The sequence below is a fragment of the Orycteropus afer genome, unplaced genomic scaffold, assembly GCF_000298275.1.
Source record: "Orycteropus afer afer isolate SDZICR_OR568_19922 unplaced genomic scaffold, OryAfe1.0 scaffold00018, whole genome shotgun sequence".
In the NCBI taxonomy this organism is placed as follows: Eukaryota; Metazoa; Chordata; class Mammalia; order Tubulidentata; family Orycteropodidae; genus Orycteropus; species Orycteropus afer.
In genome coordinates, this window is record NW_006921605.1 from 14,611,820 (window position 1) to 14,633,079 (window position 21,260).

Genomic DNA, 21,260 nt, shown 5'->3' on the forward strand with positions numbered 1-21,260 from the left:
AGCCATACAGGGTGTGCCCACAGGTCCTTGGTGATATGGCACCTATTTCCTGTTCCTCTCGCCGTCAGCCTTAGCCAAGTCCTCAGCATCTCTCGTCTGGTCTGTTTTATGAGCCTTCTGATGGTTTCACTCCTTGTAGTCTTTTTTGCCAGATCATCCTAAATCTTCTTGCTGGATTAATCCTCCTCCCCTGCTTTGCCTTGGGAATGAAGTCCCAGCCCCCCCAGCCTGGCTTTCAGGACCTTCCTTCGGGCCGAGGGGCACCTGATCTGCTGCGGTCTCCCAGATGTGTCCGCCCCAGGCAGGGGGGCTGCTTCGTGGCTCCTGAAGAAGCCTTTCACCTGCCCTTACATCTGAGCTGGCCCCTCTCCCCCTGGCTCTGAATCAGGCCTTCCTACAGAGCTCAGGCCAGTGACCACCACCCCCAGAGCCTCTGCAGCCATTCCATCTTAGAAAGTGGCCTTTGCTGCTTGCCAGCCACAGTGCTGAGCCCCCTCCATACGTTACCCCCCTTAATTCTCACAGCTGCCCTGTCAGGTCGGCAACAGCGATCCCATGACAAGGAGACACACGGGCCCTGAGAAGTCCAGGGACATCATCAGTCCCTCACTTCTCCCTGCTCAGTGGTCCTGGAGCAGCACTGCCTTGACTGATGCCCACCTACTCTGCCTCCACTCTGAATCAGGATCTGGGGCTCACCCTCCTTTGTAAAGCCTGGTCCTCAGCACACAGCTCCAAGGCAGGTGTCCCAGGAAGTTCCACGATGCTTAGGATCAGAGTAACTGAGGAACACGCCTAGATGGGTCCCAGGCACTTTCAGTCAAGGACATGGAGGCCCAGGGAGGTCTCAGAGGGGATTCAGGCAGTGGGCCCAGCAGCCCTGGCCCTCCGTGCACTGCCCGCCAAGATCAGTGCAGAGACTAGTCCATCCTCATGTCCCTCCCCAGCAGGGCCGTGCCCACTTTGGCAGGGACCCTGGGAGGAACATTGATGACTGCGGGGGACAAACCAGGTCCCTGTGAATTGTTTCCACCGTTGAGCACTACGGGGTACTTGGTGGCTGCAGGCTGTGATTAACTTCAGCCCCAAGCATTGTCTCTGGAGGCTGACCTCCCACTTCTGGCTCCGGAGTCCTAAGATGGAGATCACTGTGTCCTGCGGGGACCCAGAGCAGAGCCAGGCTCAGCTTCCTTTACAGAGCCCAGCTGTCGGCCCCAGCACCCGCTGCCCCAGGCCTCTTTGGGAGCCCTGGCGCTCTGACTAATTACAGCTCCACCCTGGTTAATGGAGGAGAGCAGTAGCAGGGGGTGCCTTTCAGCAGCTCTGGAATGGCTCTCCTGCAGGACACATGAGCCCTCGCTGCTGTTCCGTGGTTGGCCAGAACCCTGTGTCCCCAGTAGTTCCAGGTGGGCAGAACATTGTGCTAAGGCACAGTTTCTTCCCATTGTGGTGAATGCAGCTAATGGCATCTGGGACATGTGGGGACCTGCGGTGCCAGCTGCACGGTGCCAGCATCACCTGTTCGTTGTCCCCCAGCCGCCCAGAAGAGCCAGCAACCTGGAGCGGCTACATGGGAAAGGTGTTCATGGCTGCTACCAACTACCTCCCCACCCAAGTGTCAGACATGATGAATCAGGACAGGGCTTTCGCCACCGGGCGTCTGAGCTTCTCCGGGCAGAGGAACATCTGTGCCCTGGCCACGTACGTACAGCACTGCCCTCTCTGACAGGTGTGCTCTTTGATAAGTATTTTCCCAAAGCACAGAATCCCAGTGAAAAAGAGAAGAAGCCGAGCAAGGGCCAATTCTGTTTTGAACAGAATCAAAGCCCTGCGACCCGCAGTCTCCATGCAGCAGCTCCTCCTGCCTCATTTAACATGTGTTCTCAGGGGCAGGGGAGGCCGGGCAGGGGACTTTGGCTAAGATGCTGTGGTCTAGAACCTGCAGTACCGTGTTGATTAGAAGTGGAGAGTGTGGACACCCCTGTCTTACTCTGAATCCTGTTTTTACATAATTGGGGGAAACAGTCTCTAGTTCCATTGTCTAGGTTCAGATATCTGTGGGGTTAATGGATGTTTTATCAAACATTAAAAAAATTTAATGAAACTAACCCAGCAAAGACACGAGCTTCATTTGTCTTCTTGCCCTTTCTGTCACTGGAGAGGCAGAAAGGTTTCTTAGCTGGGTAAGCAGACGAGCCGCCCCCGAGCGGCTGCCGTGGGTCGGAGCAGAACCGCGCTCTCTGGGCCCTTCGGTGCCTGGTGTGCACAAGCAGGTCGCCAGGACATTCTTCTGAGTGCCTCTGGGCGACACTGAGCCTCTGGCCTCTGATTAGCAGCTGAGCACACTAGCCATCTGCACCCCCAAGGACTCCGGAGGACATGATGGCATCTCCTTAGTGACTAAACTTTTCAGTGACTAATAGTGTGCACGGGAGCTCTGGTAGCTTAGTACCTAAGGCACTTGACTGCTAACCAGAAGGCTGGCGGTTCAAACCCACCAGCCACTCCTCGGAAGGAAGATGGGACAATCTTCTTCCGTAGTGATGCTGCCTCGGAAACCCCAGGAGGGGTCGCTATGAGTCGGGTCTGACTCGATGGCACATAACAACAACAACAATAGTGTGCACATACAATGCCATAGGCTCAAGGCCAGAAGTGATCCTTAAGGTAGATTCTATGGCAGAACACAATCCGAAACCCAGAGACGGCTCATCTGTCTCTGCCATAACTACCGTTCATGTTTTGCTTGGTTCTTAGGATCCAAAAATTGCCACGGCTGTTGGTTGCCTCGTCCGACGGATGCCTTTACATCTACAATCTCGACCCTCAGGACGGTGGGGAATGCGTCTTAATCAAGACCCACAGGTGAAGATACTAGCTTTCAGAACGACAGCCTCTTAAGAGCTGGATTTGCAGAGTGGTCTCTTCACTGAGAACAATGACAAGTTCAGTGCTCTTGCTCTTTATTTCTTTGTCCTCAGTGTCTGGGTGGTAGGCTGCTAGTAGGCGTTGGCTTTGCAGTGGGCCCACCTCAGGTGCCCTCTGCACACCCTGCTCTTCTGGAGAAGTGCCACGATGAGTAACAGTGTCACATCTTCCCGTGCGGCTTGGCTCCTGGTACAGTCCTAGTGCACTGTGGGTGCTCGAGAGGTTTACTGAATGGAACCAAAAAGTGCTCACGACTTCCGCGACGAAGTGCAGGGTGACCGCGTCTGCTGTGGACAAGGCACCACACAATGCCCACCCGCCGCCCCCCCCCAACAGGACCCTCCTCATTAGCGTGTCTCAGTGCCCTTGCTGGGGGCACCAGAGTAGCTGAGGACCAATCTCTGTGTATTAAAGAAGACTGGGTGATACAGCAGCTGAGTGTTTGCCCCCAGGTAACTGCAGGTCAGCTAGCTGCGTCCTGACGGGTCTCTTCATGTAAACTCGAGCAGCCAGGCAGGGGCTTCCCCACGCACGTTCTCTGGGAGGTGTCCTGGATGTGTCATGACGATTTCTTTCTCCCTCCCCCCACTGCTGCAATTAGTTTACTGGGCTCAGGAACAACAGACGAGAATAAAGAAAATGGCCTCCGACCTTCATTACCTCAGTCTTACGCAGCAACTGTAGCCAGACCCAGCACATCCACCTCCACAGCACCAGGTGAGTGGGTGCCGGGCCCACAGGCCCTTCGTCAGGAGGAAGCAGCCTCCTTGATGAGCTGTTTCCACACAATTGAGACCAGCGTCCAAAAAAATAAAACGGTTGCTATCGTGTTGGGAGCCCTAGTGGTGGGCACAGTTGTTAAAGCGCTCAGATGCTAACCAAAAGGTCAGTGGCTTGACCCTACCAGTTATTCTGCAGGACAAAGATGAAGCAGTCTGTTTCCATAAAGATTATAACCCTAGAAACCCTATGGAGCAGTTCTACTCTGCCCTGTAGGGTCACTAGGAGTCAGAAGTGACTCAGTGGCAGCAGGTTTGGATTTGGTTTGCTGTCGAGTCAATCCTAACTCCTGGTGACCCCATGTGTTTCAGAATAGAACTTCACTCTGTAGGGTTTTCAGTGCCCATCATCTTATGGAGACAGACCACCAGGCCTTTCTTCCAAACAGCACTGGGGGGAGTCAAACCGCCAACCCTGTACTTAGTGGTTGATCACCAACCATGTGTGCCACTCAGGGAGCCACAGCCACAGTAATAGTCTTTACACTGGGGTCCTTAAAGATGGCAGGCATAGCACCAGGTGATCATCCCTGTAACAAGTAGCTTTCCCCACTGACTCCATGAGAATTCCAAAGAGGTGTAAAATTGTAGGCATCTGGGGTGGAAGGATGTGTGAGACCCACCTGCCCACCACTCAGAGGCTCTGGGGCCACAAATGGTGGTGGATTTCGACTCATCAAAGGCCATTCACTACAGTTCACAGTCAGTGACGGCCTCCCGGCTGTCTCTGATTCTCCTCGTTTCTGATGTCCCACTCCGGGTTATGTCTAAGAGCGGACGCATGCCTTCTTTCATTTCTGGCCTCTCTCGTTCTTGGTTCCAGGTTACTCTGAGGACGGCGGGGCGCTCCGCGGAGAGGTCATCCCTGAACACGAGTTTGCGACGGGACCTGTGTGTCTTGATGATGAGAATGAATTCCCCCCTGTGAGCATTAGGAATTCTTAAAAGAGCAGCTCGGGCTGCACGCGTCCCCTCACATGAGAGGCGAAGTCGCTTTCCCTGTTAGGCAGTCTATAACTATAACGACTAGTCCTCTTCACTAATACTGAGAAAGCCAGAGGAGGGCGATCGTCCTGTGTGCTTCAGACCCTGCAGACGAGCCATGAGGCATCATGCTAAACCCCGACAGCATTAGGATAACCGTGTGCTAATTCAGGGAGCCCTGGGTCGGCCTCTCACACCCTGAGGCCTGAAATCTTTACTTTGGCTCCTGTAACGCACTGTGCCCACCCTAGGGACGCAGGCCTGGGTAACGGGCCTCTTTCCTGAGGTTCCTCGGGGTGCGTTTGTGGAACGCTGCCTCCGGGTGCAGGTGAGGCTTCACGGGGCTGGGCCGGGTGCGCAGGTCGCTGAGCCCAGCTGCTGCCCCCCAGGTGCGCCCAGCCTTGCCCTTCCCAGCCGCTCTCGGGCAGGACTGTCCAGCAGGCGCCGGCAGCACTCATTCACGGTCACATGGGGCCACGTGTCTGAGCTCTCCTGGGCACTTAGGCTGCGCACCAGCATCCTGCCCCAGCAGTTCTGGCCTGGGGGGCTCCGGGTTGGCTTCTTCCAGCGGCTGAGACTGCCAGCAGCCAGGCCGCCTTAGCTTCTGATGCGTCAGGCTCCCATTGGAAACAACGTGTAGGTCCCTGTGTGAGCTCCCCTGGAGAACAAGCCCTGCAGTCGGCCTGCACCTTGTAGGGAGTGGAGCCCCTGAGCCGAGCCTCCAGGGCCGGGGAGGAGCAGCTGCCTCAGGGCCTGCTAGGCGGTGTTCTCTCCCGGTCTTTATTTTGTGTTGTTGAGATTCCGTTTGCAAAAGGTTGGAGCTTGGCCTGCCTCTTTCTCCCACAGGCCCTTGGGGCGACTTAGTAAGCATATTTGGCTAAAAGCACTAGGTGAGACCCTCTCCTTCCCCAGCCCAGCGTTTGTGCGTGACGGGGTGCGGGAGCTGTGTTTTCCCTGCTTCATTTGGGGCTGAGATTTTAATTGCTGGCTTTTCCTAGGCAGGTTGCCAGATACATTGCCAACAAGTGAAGTTGATTTTTCAGTGGTGGGGAGCAGTGGCACTTAAAATGTGCATGACAAACGCAACGGCTGTTGGCTTGTTGCCAACTATAAGCCAGTATCACCTTTGGGTTCTTAAGTCCCAAATGATCCATGAAGAGCACCTCCAAGTTCCTGGAAGTTGGTGCTTATTTGCTGAAGGGGCATCGTCCAAGATCCCAGGCTCCCTAAGTCAGAGCCGTGGGGAGGAATGCGACCAGCCCACAGCGCTGTGGCTTGGTGCCCCCCACGCCCGTCAGGTCCCCTTCAGCAGGTTCCGTGAAACTCTGGGGCCGCTCTAAAGCGTGGCAGTGATCCCTTCCAGTTTTAATTGCCATCCGAGCGAACCTCACACACGCTCACATTTGCAGAATGAGGGCACTTTGGATACTGTGTTTACAAAGTGAATTCTCGCCAAAGAAAACCTGTATGGAAAGAATCGGCATCTTGTGGAAACCATTTGTTCTGGGGAAAAGAAACTAGAGAGGCTGAAGAACTGTTGTTGTTGTTGTTGTTATGCTGAAAAACTAGTGCCAATCATTTTCCCGCCACCTGTTGGCAGGTGGATACACGGCTAGGAAGCCGCATGGGCGTCGGGTCCTAGCTCCCTCTCGAGCACTGAGTGAGAGCACGGTGATCTAAGCTGCTTCAGGGATTTTTAGTTTTACACGAAGACTACTTCCTGCCAGCCAGGTTGCTGGTCACTGGACCAGGGTCCCTAGAATGTGCTTTGAAAGTTGTCGCTGAGTTGATTCCGACTCACGGGGTGCCCACGTGTGCAGGGGAGAGCTGCATGCCACAAGTTTTCAAGACTTCCACTTTTCAGAATCAGACTGCCAGGCCTTTTTTCGAGTGCCTCTGGGTGGGTTTGAAACTCCAGCCTTCTGGTGACCAGCAAGGGACTCCAGAAAGATCGCTAGACATTAGCAAGCATTGGGCAGCCCCTACGAGTGGAGCTGGGTGCTGGTGTATTGTTGTTGTTACATGCTCTCAAGTCAGACCTGACTCATAGCGACCCCTCCTTGGGTTTCTGAGGCGGTATCACTATGGAAGTAGATTGCCCAACCTTCTTTCCGAGGAGTGGCTGGTGGGTTTGAACCGCCAGCCTTCTGGTTAGCAGTCAAGTGCCTTAGGTACTACGCCACCAGAGCTCCCTGCTGGTGTGTGGAGGTCATCAAAAGGACCAGAGGCCACAGCCCTGCCTCCCAGCCATAGCATCGGTGGTGAGGAGAGAGGCAGTGCTCCCCCCCCCGAAGGGCAAGCTTCTCAGCTCATCCCCTTGAGATGCAAAAAAACTTGTGTCCTTATTCTGCATTCACACCTATTGCAAATACTAGTGTAGGATTACTCACCCTCTTCAAAAATGTCTAGGACTGCTAAAGGAATCTGGAGTCCCAGCTTGGTTGAAATCACTTGCAGATACGAACACAGGCTTCCTGGATAATCCGCATCAGGGCTTAGATACAACGAATCCTACCAGGGCCTTTGCCTTTAGAACACGGGTTATCCTGTTGTTGTCGTGTGCCATCAAGTCAACTGTGACTCACAGCGACCCTACAGGACAGGACAGAACTGCCCCAGTGGGTTTCTAAGGCTGTCATCTTTCTGGGAGCAGACCACCAGGTCTTTTCTCCCACAGAGTGGCTGGTGGGTTCAAAGCACCGACCTTTGGGTTGGCGGCCAAGCGCTTTAACCACTGTGTCACCAGGGTGCCTTGGGTTACCATGAGCCAGCTTTTTAAAACACAGACCCTTCCCTGCATATGATCACTCTTAGCTCCTTGGGACATACTTTGCTGCAAGAACAAGGAAAGCAAAGAGAATGGATCATTTCTGGTACTTTAGAAAGAGGCCATCTCCAGGAGGGGAGCAGCTTCTGTTTCAGGAACAGCCTTTCCTTACAAGTCTGCGTGTTTTCTGAGCATCATCTAAATCTTACGACCCACAGTAAGGGGGCTGGGACCAAGGGTGTTTACTGATTTTATTAAAAACGAGTTAGCAGTCTGTGTTTACACTAAGATGAGCCTTTTCCCAAAACCGCACATACATATAAAGACAACCACACATTTTCTCCATAGTCAGTATTTTCTGAAACCATGCCATACTAGCCTACACCTAATAGATTTTCTGTAGCCGTGAGTGTGGTCTGTCTGGACAGACGGACAAGCCATGCCACGTGGTGCCCTGCCTCTTCCTGCTGACCCTCCGTGGTCAGATCTGTTGGTAACACAGCCTTTCTGACAGCCTCTTCCCGGAAAGAGTAAGGCCGTTCTGTTTTGATTTTGGTAGATAATCTTGTGCCGTGGAAGTCAGAAGGGCAAAACGAAGCAGTCATGATGAGCCGCACACGCAGGAATCAGGACATCCCTGTCAGGTGGTTTTGGAGAAGGCAAGGTGGAAGAATGGCATGCAGTGTGTGAGCAGAAAGGTGGCACCGCTGCCCGACCGCAGGACACGGTGAAGCTCACCAAACGCTCCTCGGCCCTGGTGGCCAGCGGGCATGGTAGACTGTGCACGTGTGCTCTTTAAAATGTGTTCAAACCGTAGTGTAAATGCTAAGCTAACAGTATCAGTAGTATGTAGCCAGAATTTTATATTAAAAAGGGCATCCTTTTTAAATGTATGCCGTGTAAAAATATATTTATAGGAAAATCTCTTTGAATTGTATTTCTTGTACCTTACATACGTATATAAAAAGAGACTATTTTAATCAGGCAAAGTATTTTTGCAGTGATTGGAATAAATCATGTATTACCTTTAAGTCCCGTGTAGGACACTAATAATAAAATTATGGCAATGCATTTTTGAGTTTTCAAGAATTTTTCTTTTATTCTTTTGAAGGCTGAAGAGGGAGACAAACTTCTAAAGTACAGTCATCTGGCCTTTCAAAGGGGGGAGGGCGTGGACTGGTCAGTGACCTTTTCTCTGATGCCCAGAAACTGCTTTCCTTGCCGTTCACTGCCGCCCAGTTTGCCCTGACTCGTGGCGACCTTCCTGACCTCCAGCAGAAGGAAGCGGCCCGTCCTGCTCCACTTCATGATCACTGTTATGTTCAAGGCCATTGCTACAGCCACTGCGTTCTGAGTGCCTTCCAACCTAGGAGGCTCGTCTTCCAGCACCATTATTGGACAGAACTCTAGAAACAAATCCAACTTTGTCTGTCTGGATCACTGCTACTCGAAGCATCCTTTCCATCCCTCCCTCCCAGCAGCGTGCTAGACATGCAGGACACCCAGGTGATCTATGGACATACTAACAATGGAGACACATGGTCCTAGACACCACTTAGGATAAGTAAGTGCTGAAAAGGCCGGTGAAACTGGGGCCCTAACAAGGACGCTAAAATGGATTGAGGGCCGACCTGTCTGTGCCAGGTAACGTGCCAGGCATGTCCGTTCCCTGCCTGATTTAACTCTCAACATCAGCTTGCAAGGTAGTTACTAATGAAACTAAAACTCTGAGAGGTTGACCTGCCCAAGTTCAAAGGCTGGGGTTTGAACAGGAGTCTGACTCCAGAGCCGCTGTGCTTTCCAATGCTCATTCTGACTGCTCCAGGCCAGCTCGGTTCAGCTGGTGTCCAGCCGGCTCGGGGCACAGTTGGCATGGAGAAGGGACAACGTAGTACGCAAAGGGTGGCTTCCAAACAAGATTCTGAGACATGTTGTTAAACCATATGTAGCTGCTGTTGGTTGCCACGGAGTCAGGATTGGAATCTGGCTGTCACGGCTGTCCCAGATGCCGTCCGGACCTGTGCTGCCTTCCTGCTCCACGGTGGACAATATTCTGCGGTGATCCATGGGGTTGGCTACTTTTCAGAAGTAGATCACCAGACCTTTCGTCCTCGTCTGTCTGAGTCTGGAAGCTCTGCTGAAACCTGTCCACCACAGGTGACCCTGCAGGGATTTGAAATACCGGTGCCATAGCTTCCAGCCTCAGAACTACACACAAGCCACCACAGTGGGGCAAACCGACAGAGGCTGGTGTAACTGTACAGAAGGGAAGACTGAAGCGTAGAAGTGAGCTGGTCCGTCCACCGTCCCGACGTCCCTGCTCATGAAAAACCTTGGGTTACACGCTTGGGCAGCGGCAGGCAGTTTGGTAGGGATTACAGCAGGGAGTTACTGAAGGATCCTGTGTGTAATCTGCTCTGGAGACGTTGTCATCAGAAATGTCCTGAAGGACATCTGCAAGAACGCTTCTGACCTCGGGCAGGACGGTCTGGTATTCGGTACCACCTTCCTCTAGAGGCACACCTTCCGCAGCATCACCTTCGAGGTTAAAAACAAGCGGACGCTCGTGACGCTGCTCGGGTCCAACGCTCCCATCACAGGCTCTCGCCCCACCTGAGAGACGAAGACAAGTGGTGACGAGCGGAGCCGGGGCTGCTGCCAATTGCATCACCCAGCCAGGCCTGAATATCTGAGGGGCTGCTCTCCTCGCCACAGACATTACTTGGGGAAATGAGATGTGCCTGTGGTCCAAAATGATTCTGGAACTTCTTGGAACTTGCCTTCAGAGCCAGTAGAATGTTCATTCAAGTATCTTTAATCTCTGTCCTTTGGAAGGAAATTTGATTTTTTGGAAATTTTACTTTTTACTGAAAAGAATTCAGCCTGGTAAATTACACTAGAAGGCAAGTGAGTAATCTCACATTGGGTTTGAGGATGAGAGTCTTGTGTGAATTAGCACCTCGAAGCCCCAGAAGAAGAATGACGACAACAAGGTTTGGAGTGATAGCCACATCCTTGGCTCTTAATGATACAGATGACTTTTTTTTTTTTGTCTTTTCCATATAAAAAGTATAAGATGTCTGATAGAAATGAATATAACTGAATAAATAAGAGGAATTAAGGCAAAGGATGCTGTTTTGTGCTATTGAGTCAACTACGACTCTTAGCAACCCCAAATAACAGAGCAGAACTGCCCTGTAGAGTTTTCTAGGCTGTAATCTTTGTCGGAACAGATCACCAGGTCTTTCTCCCGTGGAGCCTCTGACTGGGTTCCAACCATCAACCCTTCAGTTAGCAGCCAAGTGCTTAACTTTCTGCCACCATGGCTCCTTTAGCCAAGGGTAGCCCTCAAATATGGAATTCCTTCATGTCTAGAAAATAACCTAAAAAAAAAAAAAAAAACTAAACTAAACTAACAGCCACCGAGTCACTCTAAACTCAGCGATCCCTCCTTGGGTTTCCTAGCCATGCCAAAATTGGAAGGAATTTGACCCTTGAACAAAAACCTTTAATTTAAAAGGTGCTTCCCTTGGTACACTGCCCAGTCTGTCCAGCATGCAAGCAGAGAACTGTGGTCTCTTCTGCTTCAGGTATCAGAGGACAGAGTTCAGGGCTACCACAGTTGATAAAAATTGAGAGCAATCTTGGAAAGAAGGGAGACATAGAGGTGAAGCCCTCAAATCTGTGTACAAACGCCCTTCAAATTGTTGACTGACGCCGGAACTGTGTGCACTCAAGGGAGACCCCACGGAGCATCAGAAAGCCGCAGCAGGGAGGCTGAAACGGAGGCTGAAACTCTTCTACAGAAGAGTAGAGTTCAGAGTATGAGTCCCATTAAACCGACAGGCTTATTAGTACACACTTCAGACTTTCCACTGAAGCCCCAGAGGGTCCATGTTACAAGGAAAGATGAGTCCCAGGACTGTGGGATTTACCCAAGGGCACAATCTGAAAGAGGTGAGTCCTCACAAACTACAAGACCAAGTCTCCACAAGTTCATGGGAATCAACTAGTAATTTAACTAAAAAGCAATGTTCTTCAGAGTGAGAGAACAGAAACCAGAATCTCCACAATGTATCGTCTACAATGTCCAGCTTACAATTAAAACACACACGCATGCATGCACACACACAAGCTACTACACGTGCAAAGAAACGGGAAAATGTGACCCATGTCAAGAAAGAAACTGACTTGGAAGGTCCAGATGTTGGAATTAGGAGATAAGAACCTGCAGAAGCTACCACAAATATGTTCAAGGACTTAGACGAAAACAGGTCACAATAAGTGAACAGATATGGAATCTCAGCAGAGATGTGGAAACTATAAAAAAGAACCAACTGGAAATTCTAGAACTAAAATGTCAAATACAGAATGGAAATCACTGAATGCATTTAGGAGACACTCCAACAAAATTAAATTAAAAATTACAAAAATAAGAGAGGCCCCAAAATTCAGAAATGAAACAACACATTTCCAAATAACCTATGGGTCAAGGAAGAAATTAGAACAGAAATTTAAAAATATTTCCAAATGAATGACAATGGAAATAGAACATCAGAATTTCTGACATACAGATAAAGCAGTGCTTAAAAAGGAAGTTTTAGCTATAAATGCTTATATTAGAAATACAGGTTTAAATGCAATTGTCTAAATTTCTGCCTTAGAAAGCTAGAAAAAAAGAGGGTATATGAAACCCAAAGAAAATAAAGGAAGATATAATAGAAATAAAAGCAGAAAATAATGACATAAAAAAAGTCAAAAGTTGATTCTTTGAAAAGATTAATTAAAGGGATGGATAATGAGGAAACAGAACAATTTTATGCCAGTAATTTGATGAATACTCAGATGAAATGGACAAATTCTTTAAAAACACAACTTATTAAAGCTACTATAAGAAAAAAACAGAAAACCTGAAATGCCCACACCTATTAAAGGAATTAGATTTGTAATAAAAAACTGTCCCATCAGTACATCTCCAGGCCATGTAGTTTCACTGGTGAAAATTCAATCAAACATTTAAGAAAAAAAGAATACCAATCATACACAAACTGTTGTAGAAAACAGAAGAGAGGAGAACACTTCCCAACTTGTTTTATGAGGTCAGCAAAGCTCGGATCCAAATCCTGACACAGACATTACAAGAAAGGAAAATTACAGACACAGTATATCATGGACATTGATGCAAAAATTTCAAACAAAATCTAAGCAAATCAAATCCAGCAATGTAGAAAAAGAATAATATGCCATGCCTAAGTGGGGTTTATCCAGGAATGCAAAGCTGGTTTAACATTTGAAAATCATCAATGTAATTCACAACATTAAGAGTATAGGTATGTACACTTACAAAAATTCATCAAATTGTATGTTTTAGATCTGTGCATTTCACTGTGTGTAAAGTATTCTCTGAGTTATTTTAAAAAGGAAAAACAATAAGGTACCTTAATTCAGTCTAGCTTAAAACAGTCTAGTTTCTTTTAAGGCCACTCCTAGTTCATGAACGGTACAAACGATTAAAGTACTAGACTGTTAACACAAAGGCTGACAGGTCAAGTCCACCCAGAGGCACCTCAGAAGACAGGCCTACTGATCTCCTTCTGAAAAAATCAGCCCTTGAAAACCCTACGGAGCCCAGTACGACTCTGACACACGGGGGGGTCGCTGTGAGTCGGAATCAACTCGACAGCAACTAGTGTGACTGGTACCGTTATGACCATGAAATCACGTCCTCTTCGTGAACAACACCCATCTTCCTCTAATATAAACCCACTGCCACCGAGCCGATTCCAACTCACAGCAACCCCCATAGAGTTTCCAAGCCTGTACATCTTTACTGAAACACTGCCTAGTCTTTCTCCTGCAGAGCAGCTGCTGGGTTCAAACTGCCGACCTTTGTTTAGCAGTTCAATGCCTTAACCCTAGTGCCACCAGAGCGCCTACTATCAAGTCATCTAGCTTATCTAAAAGCAGTTTTAAATAATTAAGATGCTAATGTTAAAAAGTGGGAGGGGAGGAATCAGAACACCCCCACTTCCTGCCGTTAGGAATTTTCATCTGCTCCGTCTACAGCCTGACTCTCCTGGGAGTCCCACGACTCTGCAGAACAGCCCTCCCCTGGGTATTTTCATTCCTGTCTGATTGCGATCATTCTAAACAGTCCTATTACTTCATAGGAACATTTATGATCCCAACCCTGTGGCAGCCAGGGCTTCTGGCAGGGTTAGCACTTCTGAAATTAACACAACCTGGAGATCCCATACCTCTTAGATAATGTAATGTATGGACACTAATCTAGAAACCCTTCATCTGAAAGCGTAATAAATATCTTGCTGGTTTGCATTTTAGGTTTTGGAGAAATTGATTCCTGTGACATTTTTCACCTCCTCATGGTGTGAACTCACAGCATGTGTTCTTATGCCATTTTTCTTTGGGATTCTTGATTTATTCTCAGGGAAAATAATTTTTTTTTCCTTCTTATATAACTTTTTGAAAAGCTCTTACTTTAAATAATGGAAGCAAATCAGAATCCACATTGGATTCCTGACTTTGTTCTGTTTTTTATTTGTGGTTTTCATTCATTAAAATTAAGTTTTGGGTCCCTAGTAGGTGAAGATGTCAGACACTTCAGAACAACAAAGATTAAAGAGCTTAAGGAGCTCTGAGTTTAAAGAGCTTCAAATTAGCAGGGAAATGAAATATGCACTGATACATGTGAGTCGCCATGAGTCAGAGCCAAGTAAATGGCATCTAACAACAGACGGACAGACCTTGGAGACATTGCGGGTTCGGCTCCAGACCCCACAATAAAGCCAGTATTACAGTAAAGCATGTTACGTGTGCACAGAAAAGTTATCTTGACACTATACCATACTCTAATTAGGAGCTCTGGTGGCGTAGTGCCTAAGGCATTTGACTGCTAACCAGAAGGCTGGCAGTGCAGACCCACCAGCCACTCCACGGAAGGAAGACTGGACAATCTACTTCTGAATCGACTCAAAGGCAGTGAGTGGTTTGATTTGGGTTTGGGTTTAGTAAGCGGCCAATGGCATCATGAAAAAGGTTGAAATGTTGTGAGAATCCCCAAAATGTGACCTAGAAGGGAGCACATCCTGTTTGAAAAATGGCACCAACACATTTGCACGAGCAGGGCTGCTACAAGCCTTCAGTGTGTGAAAAACCCAGCATCTGTGGAGGGCAATAAATTGAAGTGTACTGAAACGAGGGATGGCTGTGTATGGCAGAATGTGATAAATACCAGAATTCTTCCTCCCATCAGAAGAGGGAGAAGTCCTAGCCAGCTGGAAACATGAGAAGAAATTTCATGAGCAAAGTGACCTTTGATTTGGGGCCTTTCACGCTGAAAGGGGTTTTAACGTGGAGGCCAAGGAAGGTGGGGCAAGGCTGCTAGAGAAATAAGGCTAGAAAGGTCCAAAGACCCAGGATCAAGAGTGAGTTCAGTCAGCAGCGAGAAGCCATGGGAGGATGCTGACAGTCACTCTGACCCAGTGTCATGTTTCTAAAATGCACATGGAAGGGTCCCTGAGTGAACCAAGAAGCAGAGGGACTTCTGTCGGTTTGCTAAGTAGACCTCACCTCTAAAGTCTATTTTCGGAAACAGTCTATTGTTAAGTAAACTGAACTTTAAGACAGCTCTCAGCCCCCATTTAATGTTCAGCCACAGGGGCACTTCAAGCATGACAGCGGAAAGAAGCCTGTATCATGGCAGGAGGGGCAAGAGAAATGTGCTGAACCAGCTCTGCGCGGGCTTGGAAACGCCACTCAATGGTAGAAAGACCTCGTTTGCGTATTTGTGGGCGCAGAGGGCCAGTGCTGGGCCCTCTGCCAGGCCTAGGGTTTGCAGCTGCACCTTCAGAGGTGCGGAGAACTCCGAGAGGGAGGCCAGCCCCAACCGGCTCAGAGGGAAGAGACTCCAGGGGACAGGGCCACAGTGCAGGCGGGAGGCAGAGCTGCAGGGCTCGCACTCACCAGTGATGAAGAAGGCCTTGTACTGCTCCAGGCGCACCGTCTGCAGGGCTCCGTACTCTCCCGCTGCCCCGCTGTTGGGGTGAAACAGCACCTGAGAAAGGATGGCAGGATTTACTAATAGGACAGCCACGCCAGACACTCCCTGGGAAGCAGCGTGATGGTCTGCCCTCCCCACCACACACACGATTCCCCCCTGCCAAACTCACTGACCAACATGGGCCTAGTGTCCACACAAGCCAGCTCCCAGCAGCCTGGGGGTGGGCTGCCTGTGAAATGGCTCTTTCGCTAGTTGATTGATTCATCAGAGCAGGTTACAGGTGGTTCAGGCCAGCTGGTGAAAGACCTCACTGGGTAGGAGACCAGATTCCTGGGCCAGAACTGGCTATGTGATTTGCAGGGCCCAGCATAAAATGAAAAGAGCTCTGGTGGCACAGTGGGAAACGCATTCAGCTCCTAACCAAAAAGTCAGCAGTTCAAACTCACCAGCCACTCCATGGGTGAAAGGTAAGGCAGTCTGCTTCTGTCATGATTTACAGCCTTGGAAACACTATGGGGCAGTTCTACTCTGTTCTGTGGCGTCCTATGAGTTGGAATTGACTCGATGGCAGTGGGTTTTGGGTTTGGGTTGGTGTAAAATGCAAATGCAGGGTAACTTGTTTAAAAATTAAGAATTTCAAGCCAGTCATCCACAAACCAAATGCGCTGCTGTCAATTCTGACTCATGGTGACTCCATGTGACAGAGCACAACTGCCCCAGAGGGTTTCCTTGGCTGAATCCGCAGAAGCAGCTTGCGGGCCTTTCTTCCATGGTGCCGCTGGGTGGGTTCACCAACCTTCTGGTTAGTCGTTGGGTCCAAACTGTTCGCACCTGGGGCCCCAGGGCAGCCATGGCCGACCTCTAGAGCAGTCACGGGCCCTGCTATGGGTGAGCTCACAGCTCACCTGCCTGTGAGGCCAGCCCCATCTGGCCCCGCCCCTCAAAGTGTCTAATTCCAGAAGTTCAGGATGGGCCTGGCAACCTACATGCAACAAACATTCCCAAGGATCCTGATGCGGGTGACCCTCAGACCTCCTGGATCAAGGTGATTTTCTGACACTTGAGCAAGGATGGCATAAAAAGACACACTTAAAGGGCAGCTCAGTGTGATATCCGTTTTGGGAACTTGAAGGGAAAAACATCTTGGGAACAGAGCACAGCCCATCCTCTAAATGGAGATCCCCCCACCTTGACGGAAGGAAGGAAATCCTTTCTCGTCAGGTCACAGATGAAAGAGTTACCCCCAAAGAACGGACACACCCATTCCGGGCTCCCAAGGGAAGGATCTGGCAGACAAAAAATGACGAGTGTTCCTGGTAGGTTGGTGGGTTTGGGCTGGGAGCTCGAACGCCCTGGGATACATTGTGACCGTACAGATCACTGGAAAGGCGCTTACGTGATTCAAAGTTTCCATGGAGCTAAAAAAAAAAAAAAAAAATGAGAAACATCTGTTGCAGTAGTGAACAGCTGTCCCCCAACTTTCACAGTTCTGAGAGGATACCGCCGAGGGTGGGGCATCGCCCACACCTGCTGCCTTTGGAGCTGTCGTGACAGTCCCTGTGCGTAGCCTGTACCCAGGGCGAGCGTGATGACAGAGGCTCCATCCAAACAGGAAAGGCTGCGGAACTCCCAAGCCCTCATTTCTTCTGTCCTCAAGGAAAGCCACGCCTCTCCCTGCACGAGGCTGTTGTTTCCTTCACGGGAAGGCAGGAAGCCTGAGACTTGGAAGACCTATTGTCAAATGATCTATGATGCACTAAGACTTCCAGAAGATGAGTGTCAAGGTTTGCAGGTTCAAGGGAATTGCTATTAGCGTCTCAGCAACAGAAATTCCACAAGGGTGGGCTGCTTTGTTTAGCATATTTATTCAGCGTTACCAGAGGCAACTTCCACAATCCAAGAGGATGAAGTCTGTGGGAGAGCTTGTTCTCAGAAACGTAGACGGGTTTTGGAAACGTCCTATATGTCTTTTTTTTTTCCCTTGAAGCAGACGGAACTGATTATGGTTTGCTTGTTTATATCAACATAGGAAGGACGTTGGCAAATTTATACGTGAATCCAAGCTGAAGACATTTCCTCTCCAGACGCCTGGTTGGAATTTCAAAGATGACCTTACATTCTGCAAACATGTTGTGTTTTCTTGGTTGCCCCCCTTATCTGTGCACTTGCTTTGTTTTATTGTGGTGTGTGTGTGTGTGTGTGTGTAAGTGTATAAGTGATCGTGCGTTAGATTCTGGAGGCTGGTGCTTATGGCATGTCATCTCCAGAAGGTGGGCTCCTCAACCCCACCAGGCAGAGATGTGCAGCCCCTGGTTACCAAAAGGGGGGATAATGTGGTCAGTCCTTTGGCAGCCACTCCTAACTACGTCTTCCACCACTAGGGGCCTCCGTAAGAGAAGTGATTGGTGCTCCAGGGGCTCTCTCCTTCGCAAATGGTCTCAGAGGTTCACCAAATGTTTTCTGACCCACAGCAACCTCAGGCTGGGTTGGGCTGGTCAGATACGGAGCCACTATGGAAGCCTTCCAGAGCCTTTAGGGAGACCTTCCAGTTTGTTGACAGTTTGTGGACCTGGACATACTAACCTGGAGCTAAGTAAGATAGGACTTGATTACCTGGTGACATTACAACCTCCAGCTTCCATCTGGGAGTCAGAAAAACACAAACAGGGATTGCAGAAAGGGTGTGGGGGTGGCGTCTTCAGACTGTTACTTCACTGAGGAGGAGAAAGAATCACCATCAGCACCTGCCCAAGGCTGATTCCTATGAGGCGGAAGTCAGCCATGCTGCCAGCCTCTAACCTTCTTACTGATTCTGAAACCAACTGTCCCTCCCATAGCACTCTCTACTTCTCTGCTGGGTTTGATAATTCATTGCAATGGCCACACAGGACTCACAGGACTCACAGACAACACTCATGATTATGGGGTTTATTAGAGAAGTAACAGGTTACAATTTAGGACTAGAAATAACTCAGGAAACAGTTCTTCAATCAAGACAGCTTCTTCTCAGCCATGCCACAGGCATGCTTCTCTTTGGCCCTTGGCCTCTTGGCCTGGCCTCTAGAGGCCCTGCTCAGGTAAGTGTTATGAAGCTCTTTTAACTCTGCTGATAGGTGCACCCCCAACCAATAGCAAGCCTTCTACCCAAAGGCACTCACATTCTCACTCCACGGGCTGGCAAGCCTGCACCTCCACCTCATACCGGTCTCTTGGTTCTATTGCCTCTGCCACTGCTTGCTGTCTCTCTGCCATCTCTCTGCCAGAAAAGTCCAATGCAGGGATCTTGGCTCCAAGGACACGCTACGCTCCTGGCTTCCCTTCTCCCTCTTGACAGACGTGGCATCTCTCTTTTCCTGCCTCTGGGATGGCTCATTTTAAGCCCAGCAGATGGCAAAACTGACCAATCCCCACATTAGGGCTTTATACACCTTATTTGCAGGGCCCCACCCCCACAAGGGTGCCATGTACCTTATTTACATTATTAGCAAGCTGTTCAGTCCCCTTGATGGGCCACAAGCACCTCACACTTGCATAGTCTCACCCAGTCATCAGATGACAAAGACCACGGCTCAAACTCACTGCCATTGAGTCAATTCCAACTCACAGTGACCCCTTTTTGGCTTTCCAAGGTGGTATCTCTACGGAAGTAGATTGCCCAGTCTTCCTCCCAAGGAGTGGCTGGTGGGTTTTAACTGCCAGCCTTCTGGTTAGCAGCCAGATGCCTTAGGCACTACGCCACCAGAGAAGAGTCATATGAAATCACTCACTGCAGCACAGGGATACGTGGTTCTGGACTGTGGTCTGCCCCTTCCCTGCTCTCATCTCTCTCCCTGCAGTTGCCCTCACTCTTGGGCACAAACCTATGATGATCAGCAGGTGCAGTAGATGTAAAAATATGGGGCATGGTGTCGGCTGCTGTTGGTTTGTCCCCAGAGGATGAAGAAGAAGGTAGTGACTATTTGCGACTACACCTGTCAGGGTAGGGCCTAGGCAAGTGGCCAGAAGGTATGTGGCTTTAGGTATTCATCTCTTCAACCTTCAGTTCTCGGTTACTTAGCTTGCAAAGTAGGGAAGAACCCAATTGCTGCAAAGTATTTGCATGTGGTTTTGAACTGATGAATGTCTACGGTAAACTTCTGGAAACTGGAACAGTTTCAGCCCACAATGGAATCTTTGTAAGCACAGAACATATCTGAGGGCAAACACAATTAAATTACGTTTATTAAAAAATATATATACGTAAACACGTGTCACTATGCGTTGGAATCAACTCGATGGTAGTGGGTTTGGTTTTGGAAGCATGTATGTGTGTCTGTACATGTACATATGTACACTATATACATACATATGCACACACACATACACATATGGAGTCCTTGTGTGGTGCATTATCAGGTAACCAGAAGACTGACAGCGTGAATCCCCCCAGAGGCCCTTATGAAGAAAGGCCTGTGACTGTCTTCTGAATATCACCCACTGACAACCCTAGGAGCACAGGTCTCTGACACGAATGAGGTCACCATGAATTGAAATCAACTGGACAGCAACTGATAATAACATACTGTATATACGTGGGTATGCACACAAAAAAAGATTCACTATCATACAGTAATTAAATAATATGTAATATGTAATCACTTGTACTTTGACCTGCTGGCCTTCCCCATAATCATTAGGATTCTGAGACTCTACACTGGTCTCTCTGGCCCTATTACTCTGCACCGACCAGAGAAGGCAGAACCCAGTTCAGGGCAACCAGCTACTGATGTTGTCTGCAAACCCCAGAGCACCTCATGTGCAGACACCCAGGGCTCCGAGAGGCACGATGTGGCCCCCAGGGACCAGCACACAGCACCTTCACCCTTGAAGACCATCAGCAGTTTCTAGCAGGCAGTAAGTTGTGGCCGTTTCCTTCTGGAACAGGGGTTGTGCTTAGGGAGCACATTAGAACAGCGGCAGCCACGTTACCACCCATGACTCGCCCCGCAAAAACCCCACACGGTGTTGTGGCTTGTAGGGTTCTCTCACCTGGCTGTTGGGCCAAAGCCTGTTTGGCACTAGACCAGCAGCCCTGAGCCCTAGGCTGGGGCGTCGTGAGTCGGCAAAAAGCTGCAGTGGGTACCTGGCTCTGCTGAGAACGGAAGTGAGACCGCGGAGGAGCTGGCTTCCACAGGCAAGCCCAGCACGTCAAGGAGACCGCAGGCCTTGAAGCCCTTCCTGATGACCCCGATTATCCTATTAGCCACAGTAATGAACACTCCCGGACACCTCTCCACTGACGTCTTAGCTAACCCCCCAGGGTCACACGCTGCCAACTTCCAGGCTGAAGGCGGAAACCACCTTCCTGCTGAAGTGCCCGGGACAAGGGCCAGCCGTGGGGGGCGCCGACCTGGAGGGCCAGAGACTCTGGGCAGAACCAGGGCTTCTTTGGAGGAAATTTCAGGTGCAGGCGGACAACCCCTAAAAAAGACGTTAATGTTCCCGGGCTGCCTGGGGGCGGGTGGAGGAGGGCAGCCACAGGCCACAGGAGCGGCATCTGAGTCACTTCCAGGTGGCCCTCGGGACAGATATAAATAGACCTTTGATGTGCGGGTCCCTCACCGAGGCGAGGCGCTGCGTGCTCCAAGGGCCGGTAAAGGGGCTCTGTGTTCCTCCGGCATCCTTCCCTCCTCCCGCCTCCTCTTCCTTTCGGTGAAAGGAAAACACACAGAAATGACAGGGAAAGGCCAGCGGGCCTGACATTTCCTGGCTCTCGCTGCCACCAAGTGCTTCAGAGCGCACG

The 21,260-nt window shown here is 49.8% G+C and overlaps 2 protein-coding genes across 2 annotated transcripts in view; one reads left to right on the top strand and one right to left on the bottom strand.

Annotated features, from left to right (window-relative positions):
* WIPI1 (WD repeat domain, phosphoinositide interacting 1) overlaps positions 1-8,065 on the top strand; it is a 39,111-nt gene extending 31,046 nt beyond the window's left edge. Inside the window, exons 9-13 of the mRNA XM_007959696.1 lie at positions 1,537-1,701; positions 2,758-2,865; positions 3,530-3,645; positions 4,531-4,631; positions 8,018-8,065. Of these exons, the coding sequence (XP_007957887.1) occupies positions 1,537-1,701; positions 2,758-2,865; positions 3,530-3,645; positions 4,531-4,631; positions 8,018-8,065 (538 nt within the window). The remainder of the gene's footprint in view (positions 1-1,536; positions 1,702-2,757; positions 2,866-3,529; positions 3,646-4,530; positions 4,632-8,017) is intronic.
* A 1,731-nt stretch (positions 8,066-9,796) lies between these two features.
* ARSG (arylsulfatase G) overlaps positions 9,797-21,260 on the bottom strand; it is a 50,313-nt gene continuing 38,849 nt past the window's right edge. Inside the window, exons 5-6 of the mRNA XM_007959896.1 lie at positions 15,442-15,532; positions 9,797-10,071 (exon numbers count right to left, since the gene is read on the bottom strand). Of these exons, the coding sequence (XP_007958087.1) occupies positions 9,797-10,071; positions 15,442-15,532 (366 nt within the window). The remainder of the gene's footprint in view (positions 10,072-15,441; positions 15,533-21,260) is intronic.